Raw genomic sequence first — 22,918 nt, 5'->3', positions numbered from 1 at the left:
CCTCTCCCTCTCCCTCTCCCTCTCCCTCTCCCTCTCCCTCTCCCTCTGTGCTCTCTTGTGTGCTCTCATTCTCTCTCATTCTCTCTCTCTCTCTCTCTCTCTCTCTCAAAAATAAATACTTAATAAAAATAAAGTGTACCACTCCACGGTTTTTAGTATATTTAATAGAGTTGTGAACCATCACCACTAACCATTTTTAGAACACTTTCATCACCTCCCCAAAAATCTTCTGTAATAATTAGCAGTTGCTCCTCTTTTCCCATCTTTCCAGCATCTGGCAGCCACTAATCTACTTTCTGTCATAGGATTTGCTTATTTGGCATATGTTACATGAATAGCATCATAAATTATGTGGTCTTTTGTGACTCTCTTCTTTCACTTAGCATAATATTTTCTTTTGTTTTTCACTTAGCATAATATTTTCAAGGTTCATCCATATTGTAACTTGTGTGAGTAGTTCATTCCTTTTTTTGTGTGTGCCAACTGTATGGATTTATCACATTTTGTTTATCCATTCATCAGTTGATAGACATTTGTTTTGTTTCTACTTTTTTACTGTTATGGATAATGCTGCTATAAATGTTTATGTGTAACCTTATGGGTGAATGTGTATTTCCTGTTCTCTTGGGTACATACCTAGGAGTGGAATTGGTGTTGTATGGAGTTATATGGAGTTATATGGTAATTCTGTATTTAACTTTTTGAGGAACAGCCAAGCTTTTCCAAAGTGGCTGAAACATTTTACAATTTTATCGGTGTATAAGGAATCCAGTTTCTCCACTTCCTCACTGACATTCGTCATTGTCTCTTTTTATTTTAGCAATCCTAATGGAGAACTGGTGTCTTGTTGTGGTTTTATTTTTTTAATTTACTTTTTAAGGTTTTTAATTTTTATTTTAGAGGAAAGCGTGTGTGCATGCATGCATGTGCGCAAAGGAGGAGTAGAGGAGGGGGAAAGAGAAAATCTTAAGCAGGCTCCATGCTTAGCATGGAACCTGACACAGGGCTTGATCCCCTGACCCTGGGATCATGATCTGAGCCAAAATCAAGAGTCTCAGATGCTCAACCAACTGAGCCACCCAGGCGCCCCTCTTGTTAGGGTTTTAATTTGCATTTCCCTGATGACTAAAGTATTGAATACCTTTTTTGCATGTTTGTTGGCCATTTGTATATCTTTCATAAGATGTCTTTTCAAATCATTACCCATTTTAATTGGGTTATAAATGCTCATTATATGTTCTGAATACAAGTTGCTATCAGATACATGACTTGCAGGTATTTTCTCTCATTTTGTGGGTTGTCTTTTCACTTTCTTGATAGTCATCCACTGAAGCACAGTGTTTTGATTTTGATGAGATCCAGTTTATCTTTTTCTTTTGCTGTTTGTGCTTTTGTTGTCCTAAGAAGCCATTATTTAACCCATGTCTCAAAGACATATCCTATATCCTAAGAATTTTATAGCATTGATTTTGGGTTAATTTTTGTATATAATGTGAAAAAGGGATCCAACTTCATTCTTTTGCATGTAGATATCCAGTTGTCCCAGCATCATTTGTTGAAGAGATTATTCTTTCCTCATTGAATTGTTTTGGCACTCTTGTCAAAAATAATTGGCCATAAATGTAAAGGTTTATTTATGAATTGCCAGTTTTGTTCTGTTAATCTATATGCTTGTCCTTATGCCAACACTATACTGTCTTGATTACCGTGGCTTTGTATTAAATTTTAAAACTAGGAAGTTTCAGGTCCCAACTTTTTTCACTTACAACATTTGGCTATTCTGGGTCTCTTGCATTTCCATATGAATTTTAGAGTCAGCTAGTCAGTTTTACAAAAAAGGCAGCCGTAAGCAGTAAAGATGAATAAATATTTTTCCTTTTTTTTTTAATTTATTTTTTTTAATGTTTATTTATTTTTGAGACAGAGAGAGACAGAGCATGAACGGGGGAGGGTCAGAGAGAGGGAGACACAGAATCTGAAACAGGCTCCAGGCTCTGAGCTGTCAGCACAGAGCCTGACGCGGGACTCGAACTCACGGACTACGAGATCGTGACCTGAGCCGAAGTCGGCCGCTCAACCGACTGAGCCACCCAGGCGCCCCTTTTCTTTCTTAAGATATGCCTAAATTACCATCTTTACTTCTTAACATATTTCCCTTGTTCCCGTTTCATGTTACCTTTGTAATAGTTTTCATGTGTTTCATTTTGCAGCCACTACTCATGTTGTTACCACTTCAGGTCTGTTCACTCAGTATAGTCTTCCTGGCTAGCAAAGTAACCTTTTCTCCTACACTTGTCATTTTCCCACTTGGAAAGTACATAATTCTATGCTTGCTCTGGAAGGAGCAGGAAGAGGGAGTAGCTTTCAGGAGTAAAAAGCACTTTCATGAAAGAGCAAAGTTTCCTTTTTGGCCTAAACACATCATTTCCGATAGGAAGGAAGATACATATGTTTCAGTTAAAGCAGAAGTGCGGTTTCACTTTGGGAAACTTGAGGGTGATATTCAGAATATGGTTCTTTGTTTTTTCTGGATGGAAATCACAAGTAAAACGTGGGCATTTACTTCTGGGTCACTTTGATATTTGCATATATTAATTGTAGCAAATGCTCTGAATTTAAGTGTGGCATTTTAGTATCTGAAAGGGATTTTAATACATTGGGATATATGGTAATCAGTCCATGAGATTAAATGGCAGATCCTTATGACATTCATATACAGTCAGTGCAGTGACTAGATACAGGAAATAGGAAAGGCGACTCGAAGTGAAGATCGCAAATTTCTGATACCTTATGTGTAGAAATTGGAATCCTAGAAAAGAAGAGGTACTCTTTAGCTGCCTGGTATTAACATATGTCACCAACTCTGATAATCCTAGAAATCCTGAGTGTTTTTTCCCTTGATTTATTGATCCTGGCTCTTGATGCTGCCAGTCTCTAAACCTCAGATGAGTTCATCCTGAACACTTTTTGTGTATTCTTCATATAATTCTTTGTGCTTAATATTAATCTGGGATTTGAACATTTTTCACCCAGAAGTGCAAATAGGAATGTATCTGCTTTATAAGATTTTCATATTTTACACACAGTGTTGCATTAAAAGCTAGCTTCAAGGAGCAGAAGATACTCTTTTTGACAAATGATGCTATTCACCTGGACATGGACATGCAAAAAGGAGGGGGAGGGGAAGGATCTAAGTACACACTTTATACGTCTCACAAAAATTAACCCAAAATGTATCACTGACCTAAATGTGAAACACAGAACTCTTAGAAGATAACATGGGAGAAAATCTAGATGACTCTTGTGTTTGGTGATGACTTTTTAGATACAACACTAAAGATGTGACAATACATTCAAAAAAATGAATTGATAAGCTGGGTTTCATTAAAATTAAAAGTTTCTGCTTTGTGAAAAACCCTGTCAAGAGAATGTGAAGACAAGCTGGGAGAAAATATTTGTAGAAGACATTTAAAAAAGGACTATTATCCAAAATACACAAAGAATCCTTAAAATTCAACAGTAAGAAAACAACCTAATTAAAAAAATGAACCAAAGACTTAATAGAGATCTCACCAAAGAGATATACAGTTGGCAGATAAACATACGAAAAAATGCTTCATATCATAAGTCAGGGAAATGCAAATGTAGAGATACCACTATAAAACTATGGATTGGCCAAAATCCAGAGCACTGAACACCAAATGCTGGTGAGGATATGAAGCAAAGGGAACTCTCATCCAGTGCTGGTGGGAATGCAAAATGGTGCAGCCACTTTGGAAGACCGTTTGATGGTTTCTTAAAAAACTCCAAATCCTCTTTGGGAGGTTCTCGGGCCACATAGGGAGAAGCGGTTCCACTGCTGGAAGGACATTTGGTAGAGGCTGTAAGGCCACCTGGGCCCAGCAGACCCCAGAGAACGGCCATATTCGCTGGTGCTGGAACAAGGTCGTTGGGGGTGAAACCAGATGTGTGTTGTGATTTTCATAATCCCTGAGACGCTGCTGCTACAGTCTCGTGAACCTTTTCTGGGGCGGGCTGGCACCCGGTGGTTGCTCAGTGAGACCCTTCACAGAGGGGTGGAGCGGGTCAAAGCTGCAGTCCCTCAGAAGTGGGGGGCTGGGCAAGGCAGCCGCATCTGAGACAAAACTCAGGAGGGAGGTGCTGCCTGGGACCTGGTCGTGGACGGCGTGGAAACGGCGAGTGGACGGAAGCTGAAGATGAAGGATAGGTGATTGCTAATCAGGGAGAACAGAGTTCCGATACTAGAGACTGGGTATCTGGGTGACCCCATTTTCACCGCTCCTCAGCATGCATATACGCACCTACAAGTGCCACAACAATCCACCCCAGTAGGCTAGCAGCGCCATCTAGTGGAGAATGGAGCCTTTACACTAAGCCCTGCCTAACTGAGCCAACCTCCCTCTTCAAGAACACAAGTCTCACCACTTGCTTAGCTTATGGACTATAAAGCGCTTCATAGTTTGACTTTTAGGGGAAAACGGAGTAATTTCAGTTGTATTTCAGTCTATTACCTGGTCCAACTATTCAATTTTCTTTCTTTCTTTTTTTTTTTCTCTTTTTTGTTTTCTTTTTCTTGAATACAGAAAAACTTCATTTTTATTTTAAATTTTATTAAAAATATTTTTCTTTAATTTTTTTCTATATTTTTTACTGTTGTGTAAATTTTTTCAAATTGTTTTACTTCCATCATTTCATTTTCGTCTGCTTTAGTGTATTCATTTTTTCAAATTTTCAGATGATTTCCTTTTTCTTTTTTTTCTTTTTTCTCCCTTTTTTCTCTAATCTGTCAAGCCACTTTCAACACCCAGACCAAAACACACCTAGGATCTAACATCATTTATTCGATTATTTTGTGTGTGTGTGTGTTTAATTTTTAAATTTTAATATTTTTTTAATTTTAATTTTTTTTAATTTTAATATTTCCTACCTTATAAATTCCTTTTCTCCCTTCAAAATGACGAAACGAAGGAATTCACCCCAAAAGAACAGGAAGAAACAACAGCCAGGGACTTAACCAACACAGATACAAGCAAGATGTCTGAACCAGAATTTAGAATCACAATAATAAGAATACTAGCTGGAGTTGAAAATAGATTAGAATCTCTTTCTGCAGAGATAAAAGAAGTAAAAGCTAGTCAGGATGAGATAAAAAATGCTGTAAGTGAGCTGCAATCTCAAATGGGTGCTGCGGCCGCAAGGATGGCTGAGGCAGAACAGAGAATCAGCGATATAGAGGACAAACTTATAGAGAATAATGAAGCAGAAAAAAAGTGGGAGATTAAGACAAAAGAGCACTATTTAAGAATTTGAGAAATCAGTGACTCGTTAAAAAGAACAACATCAGAATTATAGGGGTCCCAGAAGAGTAAGAGAGAGAAATAGGGGTAGAAGGGTTATGTGAACAAATCATAGCGGAAAACTTTCCTAATCTGGGGAAAGACACAGACATCAAAATCCAGGAAGCACAGAGGACTCCCATTAGATTCAACAAAAACCGACCATCAACAAGGCTTATCACAAAATACTCAGGCAAGGAGAGAGTCATGAAAGCAGCAAGGGAAAAGAAGTCCTTAGCCTACAAGGGAATACAGATCAGGTTTGCAGCAGACCTATCCACAGAAATTTGGCAGACCAGAAAAGAGTGGCAGGATATATTCAATGTGTTGAATCAGAAAAATATGCAGCCAAGAATTCTTTATCCAGCAAGGCTGTCATTGAAAACAGAAGGAGAGATAAAAAGTTGCCCAAACAAAAATTAAAGGAGTTTGTGACCACTAAACCAGCCCTGCAAGAAATTTTAAGGGGAACTCTCTGAGGGGAGAAAAGATGAATGAATACATGAATGAATATCAAAAGCAACAAAGATGAGAAAGGACCAGAGAACACCACCAGAAACTCCAACTCTACAAGCAACATGATGGCAATAAATTCATATCTTTCAGTACTCACTCTAAAGTCAGTGGACTAAATGCTCCAAAAAACTCCGCATTCTCTTACCATATGATCCAGCAATCACACTCTGTAGTATTTACTCAAAAGAGTTGAAAACATGTCCACACAAAAGCCTGCACACAGATGTTCCTAGCAGTTTTATTCATAATTATCAGAAATTGGAAATAACCAAGATGTCCTTCGCTAAGTGAAAGGATGGATAAACGGTAGTATATGCAGACAATGAATATTATTCAGTGCTAAAATGAAATCAGCCATCAAGCCAAGAAAGACATGAAGAAACTTAAGTGAAAGAAGCCAGTCTGAAAAGGTTGTATACTGTTGAATTCTAACTGTATGACATTGCAGTAAAGGCAGATTTTTGGAGACAGTAAAAAGATGAGTGGCTGTTAAGGTTTAGGGGGTAAGGAGGGATAAAAGGTGGAGCACAGAGGGTTTTTAGGGCCGTGAAACTACTCTGTATGATGCTGTAATGGTGGATACGTGCCATATGCATTCATCAGACCCATAGAATGTACAAACCAAGAGGGAACCCTAATGTAAACTGGACTTGGGTTGATAATGATGTTTCAGTGTAGGTTCAGCAATTGTAACAAATATACCCACTCCTGTGGGTGGAGGATGTTGATAACAAGAGAGGCTGTGCATGGGTAGGGACAGGAAGTACTTGGGAAATCTCTGTACCTTCTGCTTAATCTTTCTGTGAACCTAAAACTGCTCTAAAAATTAAAGTATTTAAAAAAAAATAGCTCTATCTGAAATGGAAAAAATACCTTGTATCATGAAATGTAAATCTTTACATTTCATGGGATGCCCTTTATTTCCTCTGAAAGAAATGGGATAGTTTTTTAGTTATTGGGATAGGTTTTGCAGAGACATTCCCTCTCGCTCTTTTCTGAGGAGTACAGCTTCTGATATGAATGAGCCATCTCATGTGAACTTAATCTTACAGGTGGAGTTTGACCAGAATCAGAGTATACTGGTAATACAGGCATAGGAATGATCACTTTGCCTGTTATTTTTGTTCTATGTATTATGAATTTAGCAGTCATGGTTACTGGAAACATAATGATACTAATTATAACTAATTCAGTGACTCTACTGGAGTTTTGAGCCCCTCCTCCCTGTTATTTAACAGAATAATAACAATAAGAATAGCTAACATTGGGGCGCCTGGGTGGCTTCGTCGGTTAAATGTCCGAACTTGGCTCAGTTCATGATCTCTGTTTACGAGTTTGAGCCCTGCATTGGGCTCTGTGCTGACAGCTCAGAGCCTGGAGCCTGCTTCAGATTCTGGGTCTCCCCCTCTCTCTGCCCCTCCCCTGCTCATGCTGTATCTTTCTATCTCTCAAGAATAAATGTTAAAATAGCTAATATTTATCAATTATAAACAGCAAGTGACAAGTACTCCACACGGATTCTTTTACTTCTCATATTATGAGATAGGTATATATACTGTCCACATCTTTCAGATAGAGAAACTGAAGCTTAGGTTAAGCAGATTATCAGAGGATGCATAGAAAGTGAATAATGCAGACAGTGTTCGAACTCAGGCAGTGTGGCTCCAGAATTGGTGGGCTTTAACTGTTAAACTGTAGTGCCTCCTGTAGCAGTGCTTAACATTGATCTCCTAACTCTTTGAGAAACGTTGTATTTCAGTTATCCTTAGTTTCACTATTTGATGAACTAAAATTCTAATTCAATTAACTGGATTTTCAAGCTTTTGATAATAAAAGGAAAAACCCTATGTTCTGTGTCCTAATGGCTTCCTAGAAATTGGTAGCCAAAACTTATTTTAAAATGGTCAAAGGAACTAGGGTGTTCAGCTTAGGAAGAGGATTCAAAGTGAAAGTCTGGTTGGCACAAAAATTATTATACCTTTGTGAAGCTGAAAGACAGAACTTGGACCAGAGGGTGAAATTTGTGGGGAAGTCTATATTGGCTTAATTCTAAGGAACAATGGGCAGTATCTGCAGTACAGGAAAATAAATAGAATTACTTTTTTTTTTTCTTTTTTTTTTAAGTAGGCTCCATGCCCAGCGTGGAACACAATGCTGGGCTTGAACTCATGACCCTGAGATCAAGACCTGAGCTGAGATCGAGTCAGCCACTTAACAGACTGAGTCACACAGGCACCGCGAAATAGAATTACTTTTAAGGAAGGTTAGTTAGTTAGTTCCCTTGCACGAGTAATGAACAATTAAAACTAGCCAACTTTGCCCAGAGTACTGTAAATGTTCAAGCTGTATGTTATGGGGACTAGGCTCCAAAACATAAAGTCTGTCTTCCAACTCTGATTAGATCCGTTTGGCTTATTTGAGGCACATTGCATAGGCTATCTACTGAAAGGATTGAAGATCTTTATGTTTGTTTATTTCTGAGACAGAGACAGAGCATGAGTGGGGGAGGGGCAGAGAGCAAGGTTTGAACCCACAAACCATGAGATCATGACCTGAGCCGAAGTTGGTCGCTTAGCCGACTGAGCCACCCAGGTGCCCCGAAGATCTTAACTTTAAAAGTAATACACAAAGGTTTTATGAACTCGAGAAATTTGACAACCATTATTTTATAGTAAACATAAGCTTTTTCTCTACTAAAACAAAGTATCGTTGAATTTTCTCTATTTTGAGAGAGTTGAATGATAAATTTTTGTTCAGAAGAGTATTGTGATGGTGGCCAGTATTTTTGCAGTCTCTTTCTGTTGACACTATTGTATATGCCTAATTTTTACACAGTTTGCCTAAAATGCCTAAATTTTACACAAAAGTGATACATGCCAGCTAGGAGTATTCAAGTCTGGAATTAACTTTGAAACAATGACAAGTATCTTAGCTCTTAACTACTTTGCAGTTCATTTCAGATGTCTGAATTAGTTAATAATACATAAAATATTGGGAGGAAACTGGGTCTTTGAGGGGCTGACTCCCTCATTCACTGCCATGTCCTTGTACACAGCACTGATTTGTGCTCATTTAATATTTGGGCAATCCATGGTAATACTTAATACAGTATCTGATCTAACAGGTTTTTTTTTCCTAAGAAAAAACTTGCCCTAGGGAAAAAATCATGTTCTAAAAAGTTATTCAAAGAGGAAAGCAATATTTATAAGGACTAGGATGTTTAAGAATGGAATAACATTTTAATCTGCAGGAGTTAAGTAATACAGGAGTGTTTATTTTAATGTAAGTTAATATAAGTTTAGTCTGTTAAAAAAACCTGAACATCACCTGTCCAATCCAAAACCAGATTACATCCCTAACTTCTGCTTCGGTGGTCTTTCTTTGTTACAGATTATCTTTCTTATCTCCAGTCAGCATGGTCATTAGCACCTTTTTACTTGTTTTTATTTTTATCACCAACAGTTATGGGAGCAAAAAGAACCATAGATAAGGCACTTGCCTCAAACATGTTTTTATTTATTTGAATAGCATCAATTTCTTGATTCTAAATAACATTAGAGTTAATGGGTAATGTAAATTATATTTATTATTAAGCTGTCCTGTTAGAATAAATGAGTTATGAAAACTTGAGGGGAAAAAATGCCTATTCCCTATAGACATTTAATGATGTGTATACCTTCACTTCCTGAATAAAATGGAAACAAGTGCAGTAAAGAAAATCAATAATGAATATTAATTTCTCAATTGGGGGAAAAGATGTTTGCTTTCACATTTCTTCATATACATATGGCATCTTTCATAAATTTCTCATACATTTTATTTTAGTCTTTATTCCTTTTTTTATTTGATTTTATATAACTTTTTATAGGAGCTTTATAATAATTTCAAGGAATTAGCCAACAAATTCATCTTAAACCCATAAGAATAGCAAATTAAGTTATAATTTATAAATGGTATTTTTTGCAGATAGCAAGTAAAATGGGAATATTTTCTTTCATAAAAATAAAGACCTTAGTCATTTCCTGATATTATAGTGGTTATGAAATGAGTAAAACCTGGTGTGAAAGTAGTTGCTATTCTGTTTTAAAGGCAAGAGTAAATTAGGTCATAGATTTGAATGCATGTTTATTATTAGATGGATTGGCCTATTTAGCTATTTGGTAAACACTGAGCATGTGCTGTATGCAGTCCTGGGTCTTATGTGAGAAGTTAGTTTCCAAGACAATGAAGACCTGTACCTCCCTGAACTTAGGGGATCTTTGTCTATTCTTCATGACTTAGGGTACTAATGACTTAGTAAAAGATAGGAAAAAAATCTTAAGTTTGCAAGTACTGTGACTAACATACCATACATGTGAGATCATTCAGATTTTAATTTCTAAATCTGATATCCATGGAGGCTTTATAGGTAATCTTTGAAGGTTTAGGGCTGCTTATTAAGGTGTTTTTAATGACCTAGAAGTATTTGTTCTATACTTAAAGGAAGTGCAGCAGCCATTATAGAGGACTGAAGCAGGGGGAGCACTCATGGAATAAGAGAAGGGGAAGAGAGAAGAATGAAAGAGAAATCTGTTTCCTTGTAACTTTTTTCTTATGGAGGCTGTAGAGATCAGTATTTATCTGAAAGATAGCTCTGAGTTTGCTAGTCATAACAGTGCTTTGGGCCTAATGACACTTAACTCCAGGATCCTTTTGCTGAAGTATCTAGAATGTGCTCTCTGCCATATGGCAGTCACTAACCACCTGTGGCTGTTTAAATTTAATCACATATAAATGTAAAATTCATTTGCATTAGCTACATTTCAGGTGCTTAATAGCTACATGTGGCTCATGGTTGCCTCATTAGCGTAGATAAAGAACGTTTCCATTTTCTTGGAAAGTTCTTTCGCATGGCACTGATCTAGACAACAAAGTTAATGAGAAAGATGTCAAAAGGGGTTTGGTTGTGTGGAGGAAATTAGTACATGATTGAAAAGAATATCTTCCTAGCTGGTGTTGAATGTGACAACACGAGTTGACATTGGAAACATTTCAGGCATTTAATTCTTCTTTAGTTCTTTCTTTTGCTCCCAAAGTAAAATAAAGAAATTCTGTAGTTTCACTTCAAGACTATAAAAATTGGCATGTTTGGCTCTCAAGATGATTCTGAAAGTTAGAATTGTGAATTCACATTTCTGTCATACATTTGATTTCATTGGGTAATCTTTTAAGGCAGATAGTGGTTTAATAAGATCTTATTTCTTTGTTCTTGTAAGTTGTTAAAGCCTCTGAAGTTTTGAGACTTTTTCGCTGTTTAGGTTAATCCTTATATACTTCGCCAATCTCTCAATCCTCACTCAGCTTTAGAAAGCAGCAAATGAATGTTTTTATATTAGGAGGTAGTCTCTCTTTGGATCATTTCCCACTCCCTTTTACTTTATTTTTTAAGTTTATTTATTTATTTTGAGAGAGAGGGAGAGAGAGCATGAGTGAGGGAGGGGCAGAGAGAGAGGGAGAGAGAGAATCCCAAGCAGGCTCCGCACTATTAGCACGGAGCCAGATGTGGAGCTCAAACTCAAGAACTGTGAGGTCATGGCCTGAGGTGAAATCAAGAGCCGGACACTTAACTGACTGAGCCACCCAGGTGCCCATCCCACTCCATTTTAGACATGTGAAATTAGGGAAAAGATATTTGTAACGTGGCAATACTTTGTAAATAAATATATGGTAAAGATCAATAAAATCTTTTTCTTTTTTTCCCAAATGGAAATAACTATCATTTTTGTTATATAATATACTAATTAGAAAAAAAGACAGGCAATAGAAAAATTGTGAAAGCCCTCTCGATCTCAGTGGAAATCCTTCTAGTGTTTTACTGTTGAGTCTGATAATGGCTGCTATTTAAGGTATGTATGTCTTTTTACTGTATTAGTAGCTTAAAGCAGAAAACTGTGATCTCCATAAATATCAAAAAAGCATTTGATTGTATTTAACATCCATTTTTAGTAATTTAAAAATCTCTTAACTAAAATACTAATAGATAAAATATGACCAATCATATTAATAGATTTTTCTTACATTGAAATCTGTTTTCCTAACATGAACCTTCTTTGGTCATAGTATACTGCTATTTTAATATGCTACTTGATTCTTCTTTCTAATACTTATTTATTTTTTTAATGTTTATTTTTGAGATCATGCACATGAGCTGGGGAGGGGCAGAGAGAGAGGGAGACAGAGGATCTGAAGCAGGCTCTATGCTGACAGCAGAGAGCCGGATGCTAGAGGCTTGCACTCACAACCTGTGAGATCAATCATGACCTAAGCCGAAGTCGAGTGCTTCAACCAACTAAGCTACCCAGGCACCCCTATTGCTAATATTTATTTTAAAAATAGATTGGTGTATCTTTTTTTTTTTTTTTAATGTGTGTGTTGTCTTACCAGATTTTAGTATCCCTAAAAGAATTTAGAAACTTCCCTTAGTCTGTTTCCTGGAACAGTTTAAGAAGCATGGTATTTATCTGTTCCTTTAAAGCATTCATCTCCTTGTTGGAGCCATGGTTATTTTGTAGGTTGTAATTGTTTACAGCTATCTCAAACTCTTCTATATAGGGGTTGGTTTATTCATAATTTTCAAAGTTATCTGCATAGAGTTATACACATCTTTATGTCTTCTGTATGATTATGAATTCTTACATTCTTAATTTTGTTTTTTTAGACTAGCTAATGTTTTATGTATTTATTTTATTTTTAACATTTTTATTTTTGGAGACAGAGTGCAAGCGGGGGAGGGCAGAGAGGGAGGGAGACACAGAATCTGAAGCAGGCTCCAGGCTCTGAATTGTCAGCACAGAGCCTGACGTGGGGCTTGAACCCACAAACCACAAGATAATGACCTGAGCTTAAGTTGGACGCCTAACCGACTGAGCCGCCCAGGCGCCCCTGTATTTATTTTATTTTTAAAGAACTAATTCTTTATTTTTAAGTAAGTTTTTCTATTCAGGTTCTTTATCATTATGAGTTCCTCTCTATCCTAAAGGATTATTGATATCCAAGTGATTTTTTTCCTTAGATATGATACTTTAAAGTGAAGGAAGTAAAGTGGGAAGTGAAACTTGGGGGCTTGCCTGTGTATAAGCTTCCTACTTCTATAGAGTTGCAACACTTAACTATAATAGGTAGTTGCTTAAATAGAAATTATTAAGATTCCAGAATATTGTTGTGACTGATCAGTTACAGGCCATAGCTTTTCCTTCCTTTGCATCATGGTTTTGTTGAAAGTGTATTTTGAAAGAATTAGTAGTGTGCAGTGTTGTTGTTGTTTAATAAAATTTCCCATTTAGAATCTTGGCATCCTCGGGTGGTATCTTTTTAACTTCATGTATAGTAAGTCAATACAAGCTTGCTTGCATAGGTCATATTTCTCTACTTAAGGATCTCCCTGGTTCACGTAAACTGAGTGGTAGGTGGGTTTTGTTTTTTTTTAATCTTTATTTTTGAGAGAGAGAGAGAGATGGAGTGCAAACGGGAGGGGCAGAGAGAGAGGGAGACACAGAATCTGAAGCAGGCTTCAGTCTCTGAGCTGTCAGCACAGCCCCATGTGGGGCTCGAACTCACAAACTGTGAGATCATGACCTGAGCCAAATTCACTCTACTGACTGAGCCACCCAGGTACCCTGGTCGGTGGGTTTTAATACCAATAATACTTTCTTTTTTTGGTCATTTTGTTTTATACTAGGTTATTTAGGAGTTCCATTTTCAGTCCTCAGTAGATTTTATGTTTTTCTCATATGCTTCTTCACTCATTACTTCATCCAGTTCTGAGGATTACTGAGTAATCTTGATCAGCCAACCATCTTCTTGATAAAATTCGTTCAAGTTCTGGATTTTCTTCAAGAGTTCATTAATTTCAGTTATTTCTCCTGGTAGAGGAGAATAGAGCTCTAGCAGCTTTTGCACATTTCATCTTGCTTGTTCAGTTTTGTCCCAGCTTCAGACAGACTACAGTAAACATCTCCGTAAGTTTCCCATACAAAATTGTTGATTCCACTGTCCCAGTACCCTTTTCAGTTGTTACCCATTCATGTCTGTTTATGAATTTATGCATGGAGAGCAAAGCAGAACCTGTGAACAGTATCCAGACGGCACCCACCCTCCCCGATAACACTTTAGAACATCAAAAAATGTGGGAATATAAAACTAAGCTCTATTTAGTTAGTATTAATTGTTAAATTTTTATGTTTATTGAAATATTCTTTTTGTGTTAGTATCATATTTTATTATAAAATGTTTCTTTTATTTAAGACTAAATTTAAGTACTTGTCTTTCTTTGTAGGTATAAGCGTGTCTTTTCAGTTGGAACCCATGCGATTACTACGTATAATCCCAATACCTTAGAAGTAACAAATCAGGTAATCATGTTAGAAACTGTTAGGCATGTTTTGAACTCCATTTGAATTTTAAAAGCCAGGATATGACCCATGATTTCCCTTTCTTGAAATCTGTACTTTAGGTTAGAAAAGTCAACTTTGAAGGAGATTGATATGCTTATATAATGCTTGGTACTGGTACCAAAAGTAAATAAATAAAAGCGGGTGGTGAAGAATGTGTTTATTTCTAGGCTCTAAGGAGTATAACTTTTTGATATGTTACTTTTGATTGCCATCTCTTTTATGTGAAATTGGTACATTAGTTCATTATAGTTCTAAAGGCGGTATTAGTATTGTAATAAAGGTATACAGAAGTTGCAGTGCAGTAAATGGAAAGTACTTGTCATGGAAGTAGGATTACTGTTTATAAAGGCAAGACTAGCTTGAATATGGATAAGTAAACATATTTATAATCTAGTTTATTTTTAATTCTAAATTAGGCATGTTTTACAGATTCCTTTTTGTTGTTTTAGCAGATCTGCAGGTAATCATAAAATTTTATTCCTCACTTCTTTTCACTTGTATGTATTTTAATTGCTTTGGATTAATGTCAGTAATCATTAAAGTTGGAACACAGATGGGATTTTTTAATTGTTGTCCTTGATAACCGAAAACCTTAAAAAGAATTTGTGTTAACAGAATTACTATAAGATGTGACACCTTCTAGACCTCTGTATTATTTTGTAATTTAATCGGTTATTGTGAAATTAAAGTAGGAAAAACAGTGTTGTATTTCACCATATTATAGCATCATTTGAGAGAATTTCTTTTTGTTAGTGGCCTTATGGAGACATTTGCAGCATCAGTCCCGTTGGGAAAGGACAAGGAACAGAATTCAACCTCACATTTCGTAAAGGCAGTGGAAAGAAGTCAGAAACTTTAAAATTTTCTACAGAGCACAGAACAGAACTTCTTACAGAAGCATTGGTAAGAACAGTTCCGTGTTAATAAGCTAAATTTCTCCTCTTTTTTTTTTTTTTTTAAATTAAACAGTGATGTTACAGTACAGATAGTAATGTTTTGAGTCTCTGTGACCGCAGTGTTTGTTTTTTCTTATTGACTGTTAACTTGATTCGGTGAAACTTTCACTTTCTCTAATGGAAAGTCTGGAAAATCCAGATATGTTTGATAGTGTTTAGTCTTTTTAAGCACATATATAGAGCAAAGCAGTCGTGTGTTTAATCTATCTTGTTTTTCAGTGAAGTTCCACACATTTTGTATTGAACAGCCTTAAACTATATCTTCAGTAACATTTTTTTAATATCAAGGTTATCAAGTTGGGGTTTTACATGTTTTGGATAGAAAGAACTGAACTGCAAATCTTCCTTACCAGTCTGTTGTCATAAGTTGTGATTATGTTTTCTCTTTCAGAGATTTAGAACTGATTTTTCAGAAGGAAAAATCACAGGAAGGGCAAGTATTTAGCATTTATTAATATCTGTTTTTATTCTAATGTTGCCCATTATTATATAGAAATGCTTCTGTGGTCTGTGTGTTCCTTTTATGGCAAAGCTGAAGGGAAAAAAGGAATCATCATTAAATGTTGTCTGGCACTATGTGATAGATGAATGTAGTTTAACAGGAAACTCAGATATGAGGAATTAGATATATGACTTAATGCTTATGATAGGGAAAAAAGTCTTCAGGCAGAACTATGGAGCAATAAAAACAATGCTGTTACCACTCAGGTACTTTTTATTCAATATTCTAAACAGCAATCGTAAGCAACACACTGTGGATGATACCTGTTGGAACCTGCAACAGTTGTTTTGTGTAGGATTTTTCTATTTCAGAAGCATTAAGTTTTTAAGAAGTTTGGGGTATATCAGAACTGTCTTATTATATGTGCCTGCACTGGATCTGGCTGCAAGTAAGGCTTTGCATGGTGCACTGACAGCTTTGGGGAAGTCACGGTTGCTTATTAGAATCTTCCTAACTTTCTCATGCATTCTGTAATCATATTACAAAGGCATTTAAACTAAATTGGAGACTTCTGAGGGGGGAAAATGGGAGTCCATGCTTTTTTTTCACTCCCTTGAAATACTGAATTTCTTTCCATGAGAAGGTATTGGTTTTATAATGGGCAAGGGGGCAGAATAATGCCTAAACTGATAGCACTGTTCAGAACTCTGGCTCTTCTGGTAAAAGGCAGGAATTGAATTCTGAGAAGCTGGCAGCACCGTCTCCCTGCCTTTTAAGCCCTCATTCTTTCTGTGGATGTTCTGCTAGTTTTAGCATCCCAGAAGCTTCACTGATCTCAAGTCAAGCAAGTGACTGCTCAGGAGCCATTTAAAATAGATTAATGGCTGTTGGCAAGCTGCTTGTTTCTTGTTCCTCATGAGCCACAGTCACATTTCTATAAATTACAATTTCTTTCATGTTGGCAGTTGAGTTTTCCATATTCCTCATCTGTTTGGAAAACGGCTGCTTCCAAAAGCATACTTTAGATTTTGTTTTAAGTTTCCCTTTATATCAGTTAACTTCAGCAACTTAGTATGTTTCAGAACTTTGAGGTAGAAACAGTGTCTCTAAAGACAGTCCACTTAATTTCATATCAGGAATAAATGGTACCTTCTCCTCCCCCAGATTCTCTGCTGCTGAACACTCTTGCATAAATTGAATTTGACACTCAGGCCTTCAATTGAGATATACCTAAATTAGGTCTCTGAGTCTCTCTCAGCCTCTGCAATTCTGAGGGATAATGATGTGTTTCCATCAGCCCATCTCATTATGGCCATTGATTATCACCTGGGAGGAATAGAGACTGTCCTGCAGAGTGGGTTGGGGCACATGAACAAGCATAGTTTGGAAAAGCACCACCATTTTCGTGGCTTCCCTTCTTCTGGAGAGGAGTGGCACTGCTCCATCCTTTAGTTCAGAGTCAAGGTGCTGAGCATATTCTTGGTTAATGCAGGCCCTTTGTTCTGCAGAATTCCTTTTATGGAACTATAATGTGCATTATGTCATCGATCAGTAGTAGTGCTAAGGGGACTTGATGTCATATGATCCTGAGCCAAACTGAGGCTCATTGCTAGGTTCAGTGTTGGGGTGTTGTAGAGGTGTTTATTAATGCCCTTCTCGCTTTTCTAAACACCTACAAGAGAATTTCTCTCATTTCAGTATTAGAAATAGTTGTACTATTTTCATTTTAAATTTTTTTTAATGTTTATTTATTTTTGAGAGAGAGAGTGTGAGTGGGGGAGGGGCAGGTAGGGAGACAGAATCTGAAGCAGGTTCCAGGCTCCAAGCTGTCAGCACAGAGCCTGACACGGGGCTCGAACTCATGACCTGAGAGACCGTGACCTGAGCCGAAGTCAGATGCTTAGCTGACTGAGCCACCCAGGCACCCGAGAAATAGTTGTATTCTTGAGCATCCAATTTACTTTTACCTTCAGAGTCATGTAACTGACTGTGTGTTCCTCTTTGTATTGTCGGGTAGAGAAGTGGGTGGGTGAGGGGAGATTCATTTCACATCTGACACTTGATTATTTTTATTTTCTCTTGCCTCATTTTGTCTTTATTTTGAATTATTTTCTCTTGTATCATATCATTTTGGTTAGCAGCCTCACTGAAGCCCTTTTTCTTTTTAAGAATAAAACTGGGTAGTAAATGGATGTTAACCATTCTAATCACTTTTTAAATTTTTTTTAAAAATGTTTATTTAGAGAGAGAGTACATGCGCATGCTAGTGGGGGAGGGGCAGAGAGAGAGAGGGGGTTGGAGAGAATCCTAAGCAGGATCCCTGCTGTCAGTGCAGAGTGGAATTCAGGGCTTGATCTCTCAAACCTTGAGATGGCTTGAGCTGAAATCAGGAGTCGGACACTTAACTTCCGGACCCATCCAGGCACCCCTCTAATCATTCTGATAGTAGGTACTTTATAAAGAAATGTCATTATCTAAATGGAATTTCACTTACTAATGTGATCAGATTTATACCTTTGGTGTGAATAGAAAAGTGTAAGGTCAAACTGAGGCTTCAGCATTTTTTGTGTGTATAGGAAGAAAATCTGTATTAGTATACTGAACCAGCTCAGGTTGTTTACATTGAATACTGTAACTTCCCCAAAATGTGACTTAGCTTTTTTCCATATGTAAGTTGGATTAAAAGAATCCATCAACAAAAGTTGAAATCTTTTTTCCCCGGCAAAAATTTCAGAGTATTCTTTTAGGATTTCCTTTTTTTAAAAAATAGATTTGCATAAGACTGACTTAAAATTGTTTCACAAAATATTGTGAAAATATTGTGAGGGGGTTAAGTGCCCCCTCCCCCACTCCTGCTCACACACTGGCTCTCACTCTCAATAAACAAAACCGATTGGATAGTAGCTGTAAATAATTATAATATTTGGATTTCTGGTTGTTTTGGCAGTGACTGATAGATTAAACGTGATTTTATTTTATGGTAATTTTAAATATGAACCTAAAAGTAATAACTGTTTGTCTCTCTAGAGGTATAACTGCTATAAGCACCACTGGAGTGATACAAGAAAACCTGTTGTTTTAGAAGTCACTCCTGGAGGCTTTGACCAAATTAATCCTGCAACCAACAAAGTCCTCTGTTCCTATGACTATAGAAATATTGAAGGCTTTGTAGATCTCTCCGATTATCAAGGGGGATTTTGTATACTGTATGGAGGATTTAGTAGATTGGTAAGTAGTATTTTTAAAAAGTCATTTAAAAAGAGACATAACCATTTGAAGGAAAGCGGGGTTTTTTTACACTTCTATTTCACATTTCACATGTGTCTTGTGGAAGGAAGTATGGTATTAAAGAGTACGTGCTTTGTTATCAAAGAGACCTGAGCTTGAATCTCAACGTGGAGCTCTCTAAAGTGACAAGAGTAATATGTATGTCATAGGTTTTTGTTTTTAGGGTTCTGTGAGATAATTTATGTGAAATGCTTAGCATAATATTTGTCTTAGTATTCAGTAAATGGGGGTTACAGTTGTTATTTTCATTATATCAGTGTCTTAACTGAAAGAATCTAAGCTTTCTTTGAAAAAGTAATTTAAGATCTTTTATTTTTATAGTCTTTACTCCTTTCCCCAGCTGTTTGTAATCTGAAATCTGAGTATTCATTGAAACTTCAAATTTGGAGTTCATTGCATGTTTTTGTCTTGAAATTTTGAATTATATGTGAATTGTGAGGTATAGCAAAAGCCACTTAAGATGCTCAGACCGTTTGTTAATTGGTAATAGAAGCTGAACTCTAAATGATGACCATCTTTTTTTATAAGAAACATTTCGCCTTCCTTAATGAAATCTCACCTCTTCAAGATGAGCACTGGAGAGTTTCCACAAGGAAAGGCTCAGTTGAGCTTACTCTCAAGTTTCCTTTCTCTTGAGAATTAAAATTTCTGTAGATATCTTAGTGGCCTGGGAACAGCTACTTTATGATTTAGTGTTCTATGGATAAATTATCCTTCTCTTGGTAGTAGAGCCAGGGCAAGCCTGGAACTTTTCGATAACACAAGAGGATAGGGTAGCAGAAGGGAATGATGATGGGGGAGGGGTGCTGAACTATTTGATTTACAAAATATGTCAGCTCTTCAGAGTTAGAGGCCTTTTTCCATCTTGGATTTCACCTTTGCCTGGGTGATGGGTACAATTCTGGTGTCCTTCATCTAGGAACACATATCTAGACATTTTGTTACCTTTGAGTCTAGACCCAAAAGATCTAGGCCCAAAGAGAAAATTAGGTTCCTTCCCCACCCTAGAGCAGCCTAAAGCCTGTTGTTGAAGTGCCATCCAAAGGCTTATCTTATCTCTTCCATGGACAGTGGAAATTTGTAATGATTAACCCCTTGGTGGAAACCATACCTAATTACAGGAGTGTAGCCTTGCAGACCTTAACGGGACAACTATATCACAGTAATTCAACTAAGCCTTACAGTGCGTGAGGTAAACATTAAGGATGAGAATTATCTGATACTCCTCAGTTACCAACAGTTTTTATTGCTTTCATGGCATCAAGTAGTTTTAATTTTAATCATCCATTTTCTAAGCATACTGTGCTTTTTAAAAGATGCTAGCTAAAATGAGTTAATTCACTGCAAATATGATACCATGACAGATTCATTTAGCAAACCTTTATCTGGTACCTTCTGCGTATATAGTAACTGTTATAAGCAGCTGGGAATAAAATCAGGGTTTAAGATTTTATTTGTTTGTTTATTTTAAGTAATCTCTGCACCCAGTGTGGGACTTGAACTCACAACCCCGAGATCAAGAGTTGCCCACTCAACCGACTGAGCCAACCAGGCGCCCCTAAAATCAGGTTTTAAAACGTGATCTCAATCTGTTACTCAGCAGGGGAGGTATTGGCATATGGACAGGACAGTTCTTATTATTGCATGGCACTCTCCTGCCCTGTCCTTTGCAGCCCATTTAGCATTTTTGGCTTCCAGGACTCAAATGCAGATAGCAGTACCTTATCCTTACCTTTGTAAAGTACACTCTTGGAGGTTGATTTGTAATATCCGTCAGCCAATGACTTGTAAACATAAACATTCCTCAAGGTGATCTTGCAAGAAAGCCCACTATATAAAAACATTAAATCAGAGCTACTTTCGTTGAAACTGGGAATCCTACCCACGTAGTACCCACTACCCCTACTGGACTTGGCTGGGGTCCCTGGGACCACTTTGGGAAGCCCCAGCATTCTGTTTTCCACATGATGATGGGAACCAGACCCTGAGAAGTTATGAAATAATTTCCATTCAGTTAGTTATTTGCAAGGTTCTGTATCCCAGACTTTGCTATTTTAATTTAGTGGTTCAAATATAACGCACTGCTTATTTACCTTTGATAAGATCCACTACCTTTTTTTTTCTTTAGAATTGCTACTTCAGTCTCTTTCTTGTGAATTGATTCAAAATGGTCACATTTTAGTTGTTTCAATCCTGACTTTTCAAATTTTAAAATCTGTGCAGCATTTATTTGCTTCAGAGCAAAGAGAAGAAATTATCAAAAGTGCAATAGATCATGCTGGCAACTACATAGGTATTTCATTGCGCATCAGAAAAGAACCTTTAGAATTTGAGCAGTATTTGAATCTTCGCTTTGGAAAATACAGCACTGATGAATCCATCACATCGTTAGCAGAGTTCATAGTCCAAAAAATATCACCTAGACATTCGGTAAGACTCTATATTAAAAATGATAATTTGTTCATCTGATTTTGACATTTTTTAATAACTTTTTAATATGTTTAAATTTTGTTTAAAGGAGCCTGTAAAACGAGTTCTAGCACTTACAGAAACATGTTTAGTAGAACGTGATCCAGCAACATACAATATTGCAACTTTGAAGCCTTTAGGAGAAGTAAGTTTGACATTATTAGCTTTAATGAGGTTTCTTCCTGTTGATAATATAGGATAATATTCTATTTTAGTAATTTTTCATGTCCAACAAGTGGAAAATACGGAGAATCTATTTAATTCTTCACATTATTGTATTTATTGTACTTAGAACAGTGATTGTTAGAAAATTTGTTTTCCAAGTATACAATGAATGAAACTTTTTATTCAGTAATGGTATGACAATTTGAGACTTTTAAGCAGCTCTTAAATTCTGATCCTGTAAACAATTTTTAAATACTGACTTTTGTAAGCTAAAAGGGTAGTCTGTAGTTCTAAGGAAATGTCATAAAACTAAATACCATTTGTTGAACTTGTTTTTTGTTTTCACTAGGTATTTGCATTGGTTTGTGATTCAGAAAATCCACAACTTTTTACCATTGAATTTATAAAAGGGCAAATACGGAAATATTCTTCAACAGAGAGGTATTTTTTTTTTTTAATTCATCCAGCTTTTAATATCCTAGTATGTGCAAGGCAAAATATTCCATCAAAGAGGAAAAACAAAGTTATGATCTAGATCTTTAAAATCCTATAACTTAGGAAAGGCAGCATTATTTTGTTGCAGATTTAAAATGACCATTCACGATAAAGAAATTGTGGTTTATATACACAATGGAGTACTACATGGCAATGAGAAAGAATGAAATATGGCCCTTTGAAAGAGCCTAAATGTCCATCAACTGATGAATGGATGAAGAAATTGTGGTTTATATACACAATGGAATACTACGTGGCAATGAGAAAAAATGAAATATGGCCTTTTGTAGCAACATGGATGGAACTGGAGAGTGTGATGCTAAGTGAAATAAGCCATACAGAGAAAGACAGATACCATATGGTTTCACTCTTATGTGGATCCTGAGAAACATAACAGAAACCCATGGGGGAGGGGAAGGAAAAAAAAAAAAAAAGAGGTTAGAGTGGGAGAGAGCCAAAGCATAAGAGACTGTTAAAAACTGAGAACAAATTGAGGGTTGATGGGGGGTGGGAGGGAGGGCAGGGTGGGTGATGGGTATTGAGGAGGGCACCTTTTGGGATGAGCACTGGGTGTTGTATGGAAACCAATTTGACAGTAAATTTCATATATTAAAAAATAAAAAAAAAAAAAAGAAATATGGCCCTTTGTAGCAACATGGATGGAACTGGAGAGTTGTGATGCTAAGTGAAATAAGCCATACAGAGAAAGACAGATACCATATGTTTTCACTCTTATGTGGAGCCTGAGAAACTTAACAGAAACCCATGGGGGAGGGGAAGGGAAAAAAAAAAAAAAAA

The 22,918-nt window shown here is 36.7% G+C and overlaps 1 protein-coding gene across 1 annotated transcript in view; it reads left to right on the top strand.

Moving 5' to 3' along the window:
- Positions 1 to 22,918, top strand: part of DNAJC13 (DnaJ heat shock protein family (Hsp40) member C13) — a 127,720-nt gene that overhangs the window by 20,980 nt on the left and 83,822 nt on the right. Inside the window, exons 3-9 of the mRNA XM_049629806.1 lie at positions 14,188 to 14,263; positions 15,059 to 15,208; positions 15,653 to 15,694; positions 18,731 to 18,931; positions 21,215 to 21,421; positions 21,510 to 21,605; positions 21,975 to 22,066. Coding sequence (XP_049485763.1) covers positions 14,188 to 14,263; positions 15,059 to 15,208; positions 15,653 to 15,694; positions 18,731 to 18,931; positions 21,215 to 21,421; positions 21,510 to 21,605; positions 21,975 to 22,066 — 864 coding nt within the window. The remainder of the gene's footprint in view (positions 1 to 14,187; positions 14,264 to 15,058; positions 15,209 to 15,652; positions 15,695 to 18,730; positions 18,932 to 21,214; positions 21,422 to 21,509; positions 21,606 to 21,974; positions 22,067 to 22,918) is intronic.

This window comes from Panthera uncia, chromosome C2 (genome assembly GCF_023721935.1).
Source record: "Panthera uncia isolate 11264 chromosome C2, Puncia_PCG_1.0, whole genome shotgun sequence".
Classification (NCBI taxonomy): Eukaryota; Metazoa; Chordata; class Mammalia; order Carnivora; family Felidae; genus Panthera; species Panthera uncia.
Note: the sequence above shows the minus strand (reverse complement) of the source record. Positions and strands in the feature narration are given on the sequence as shown.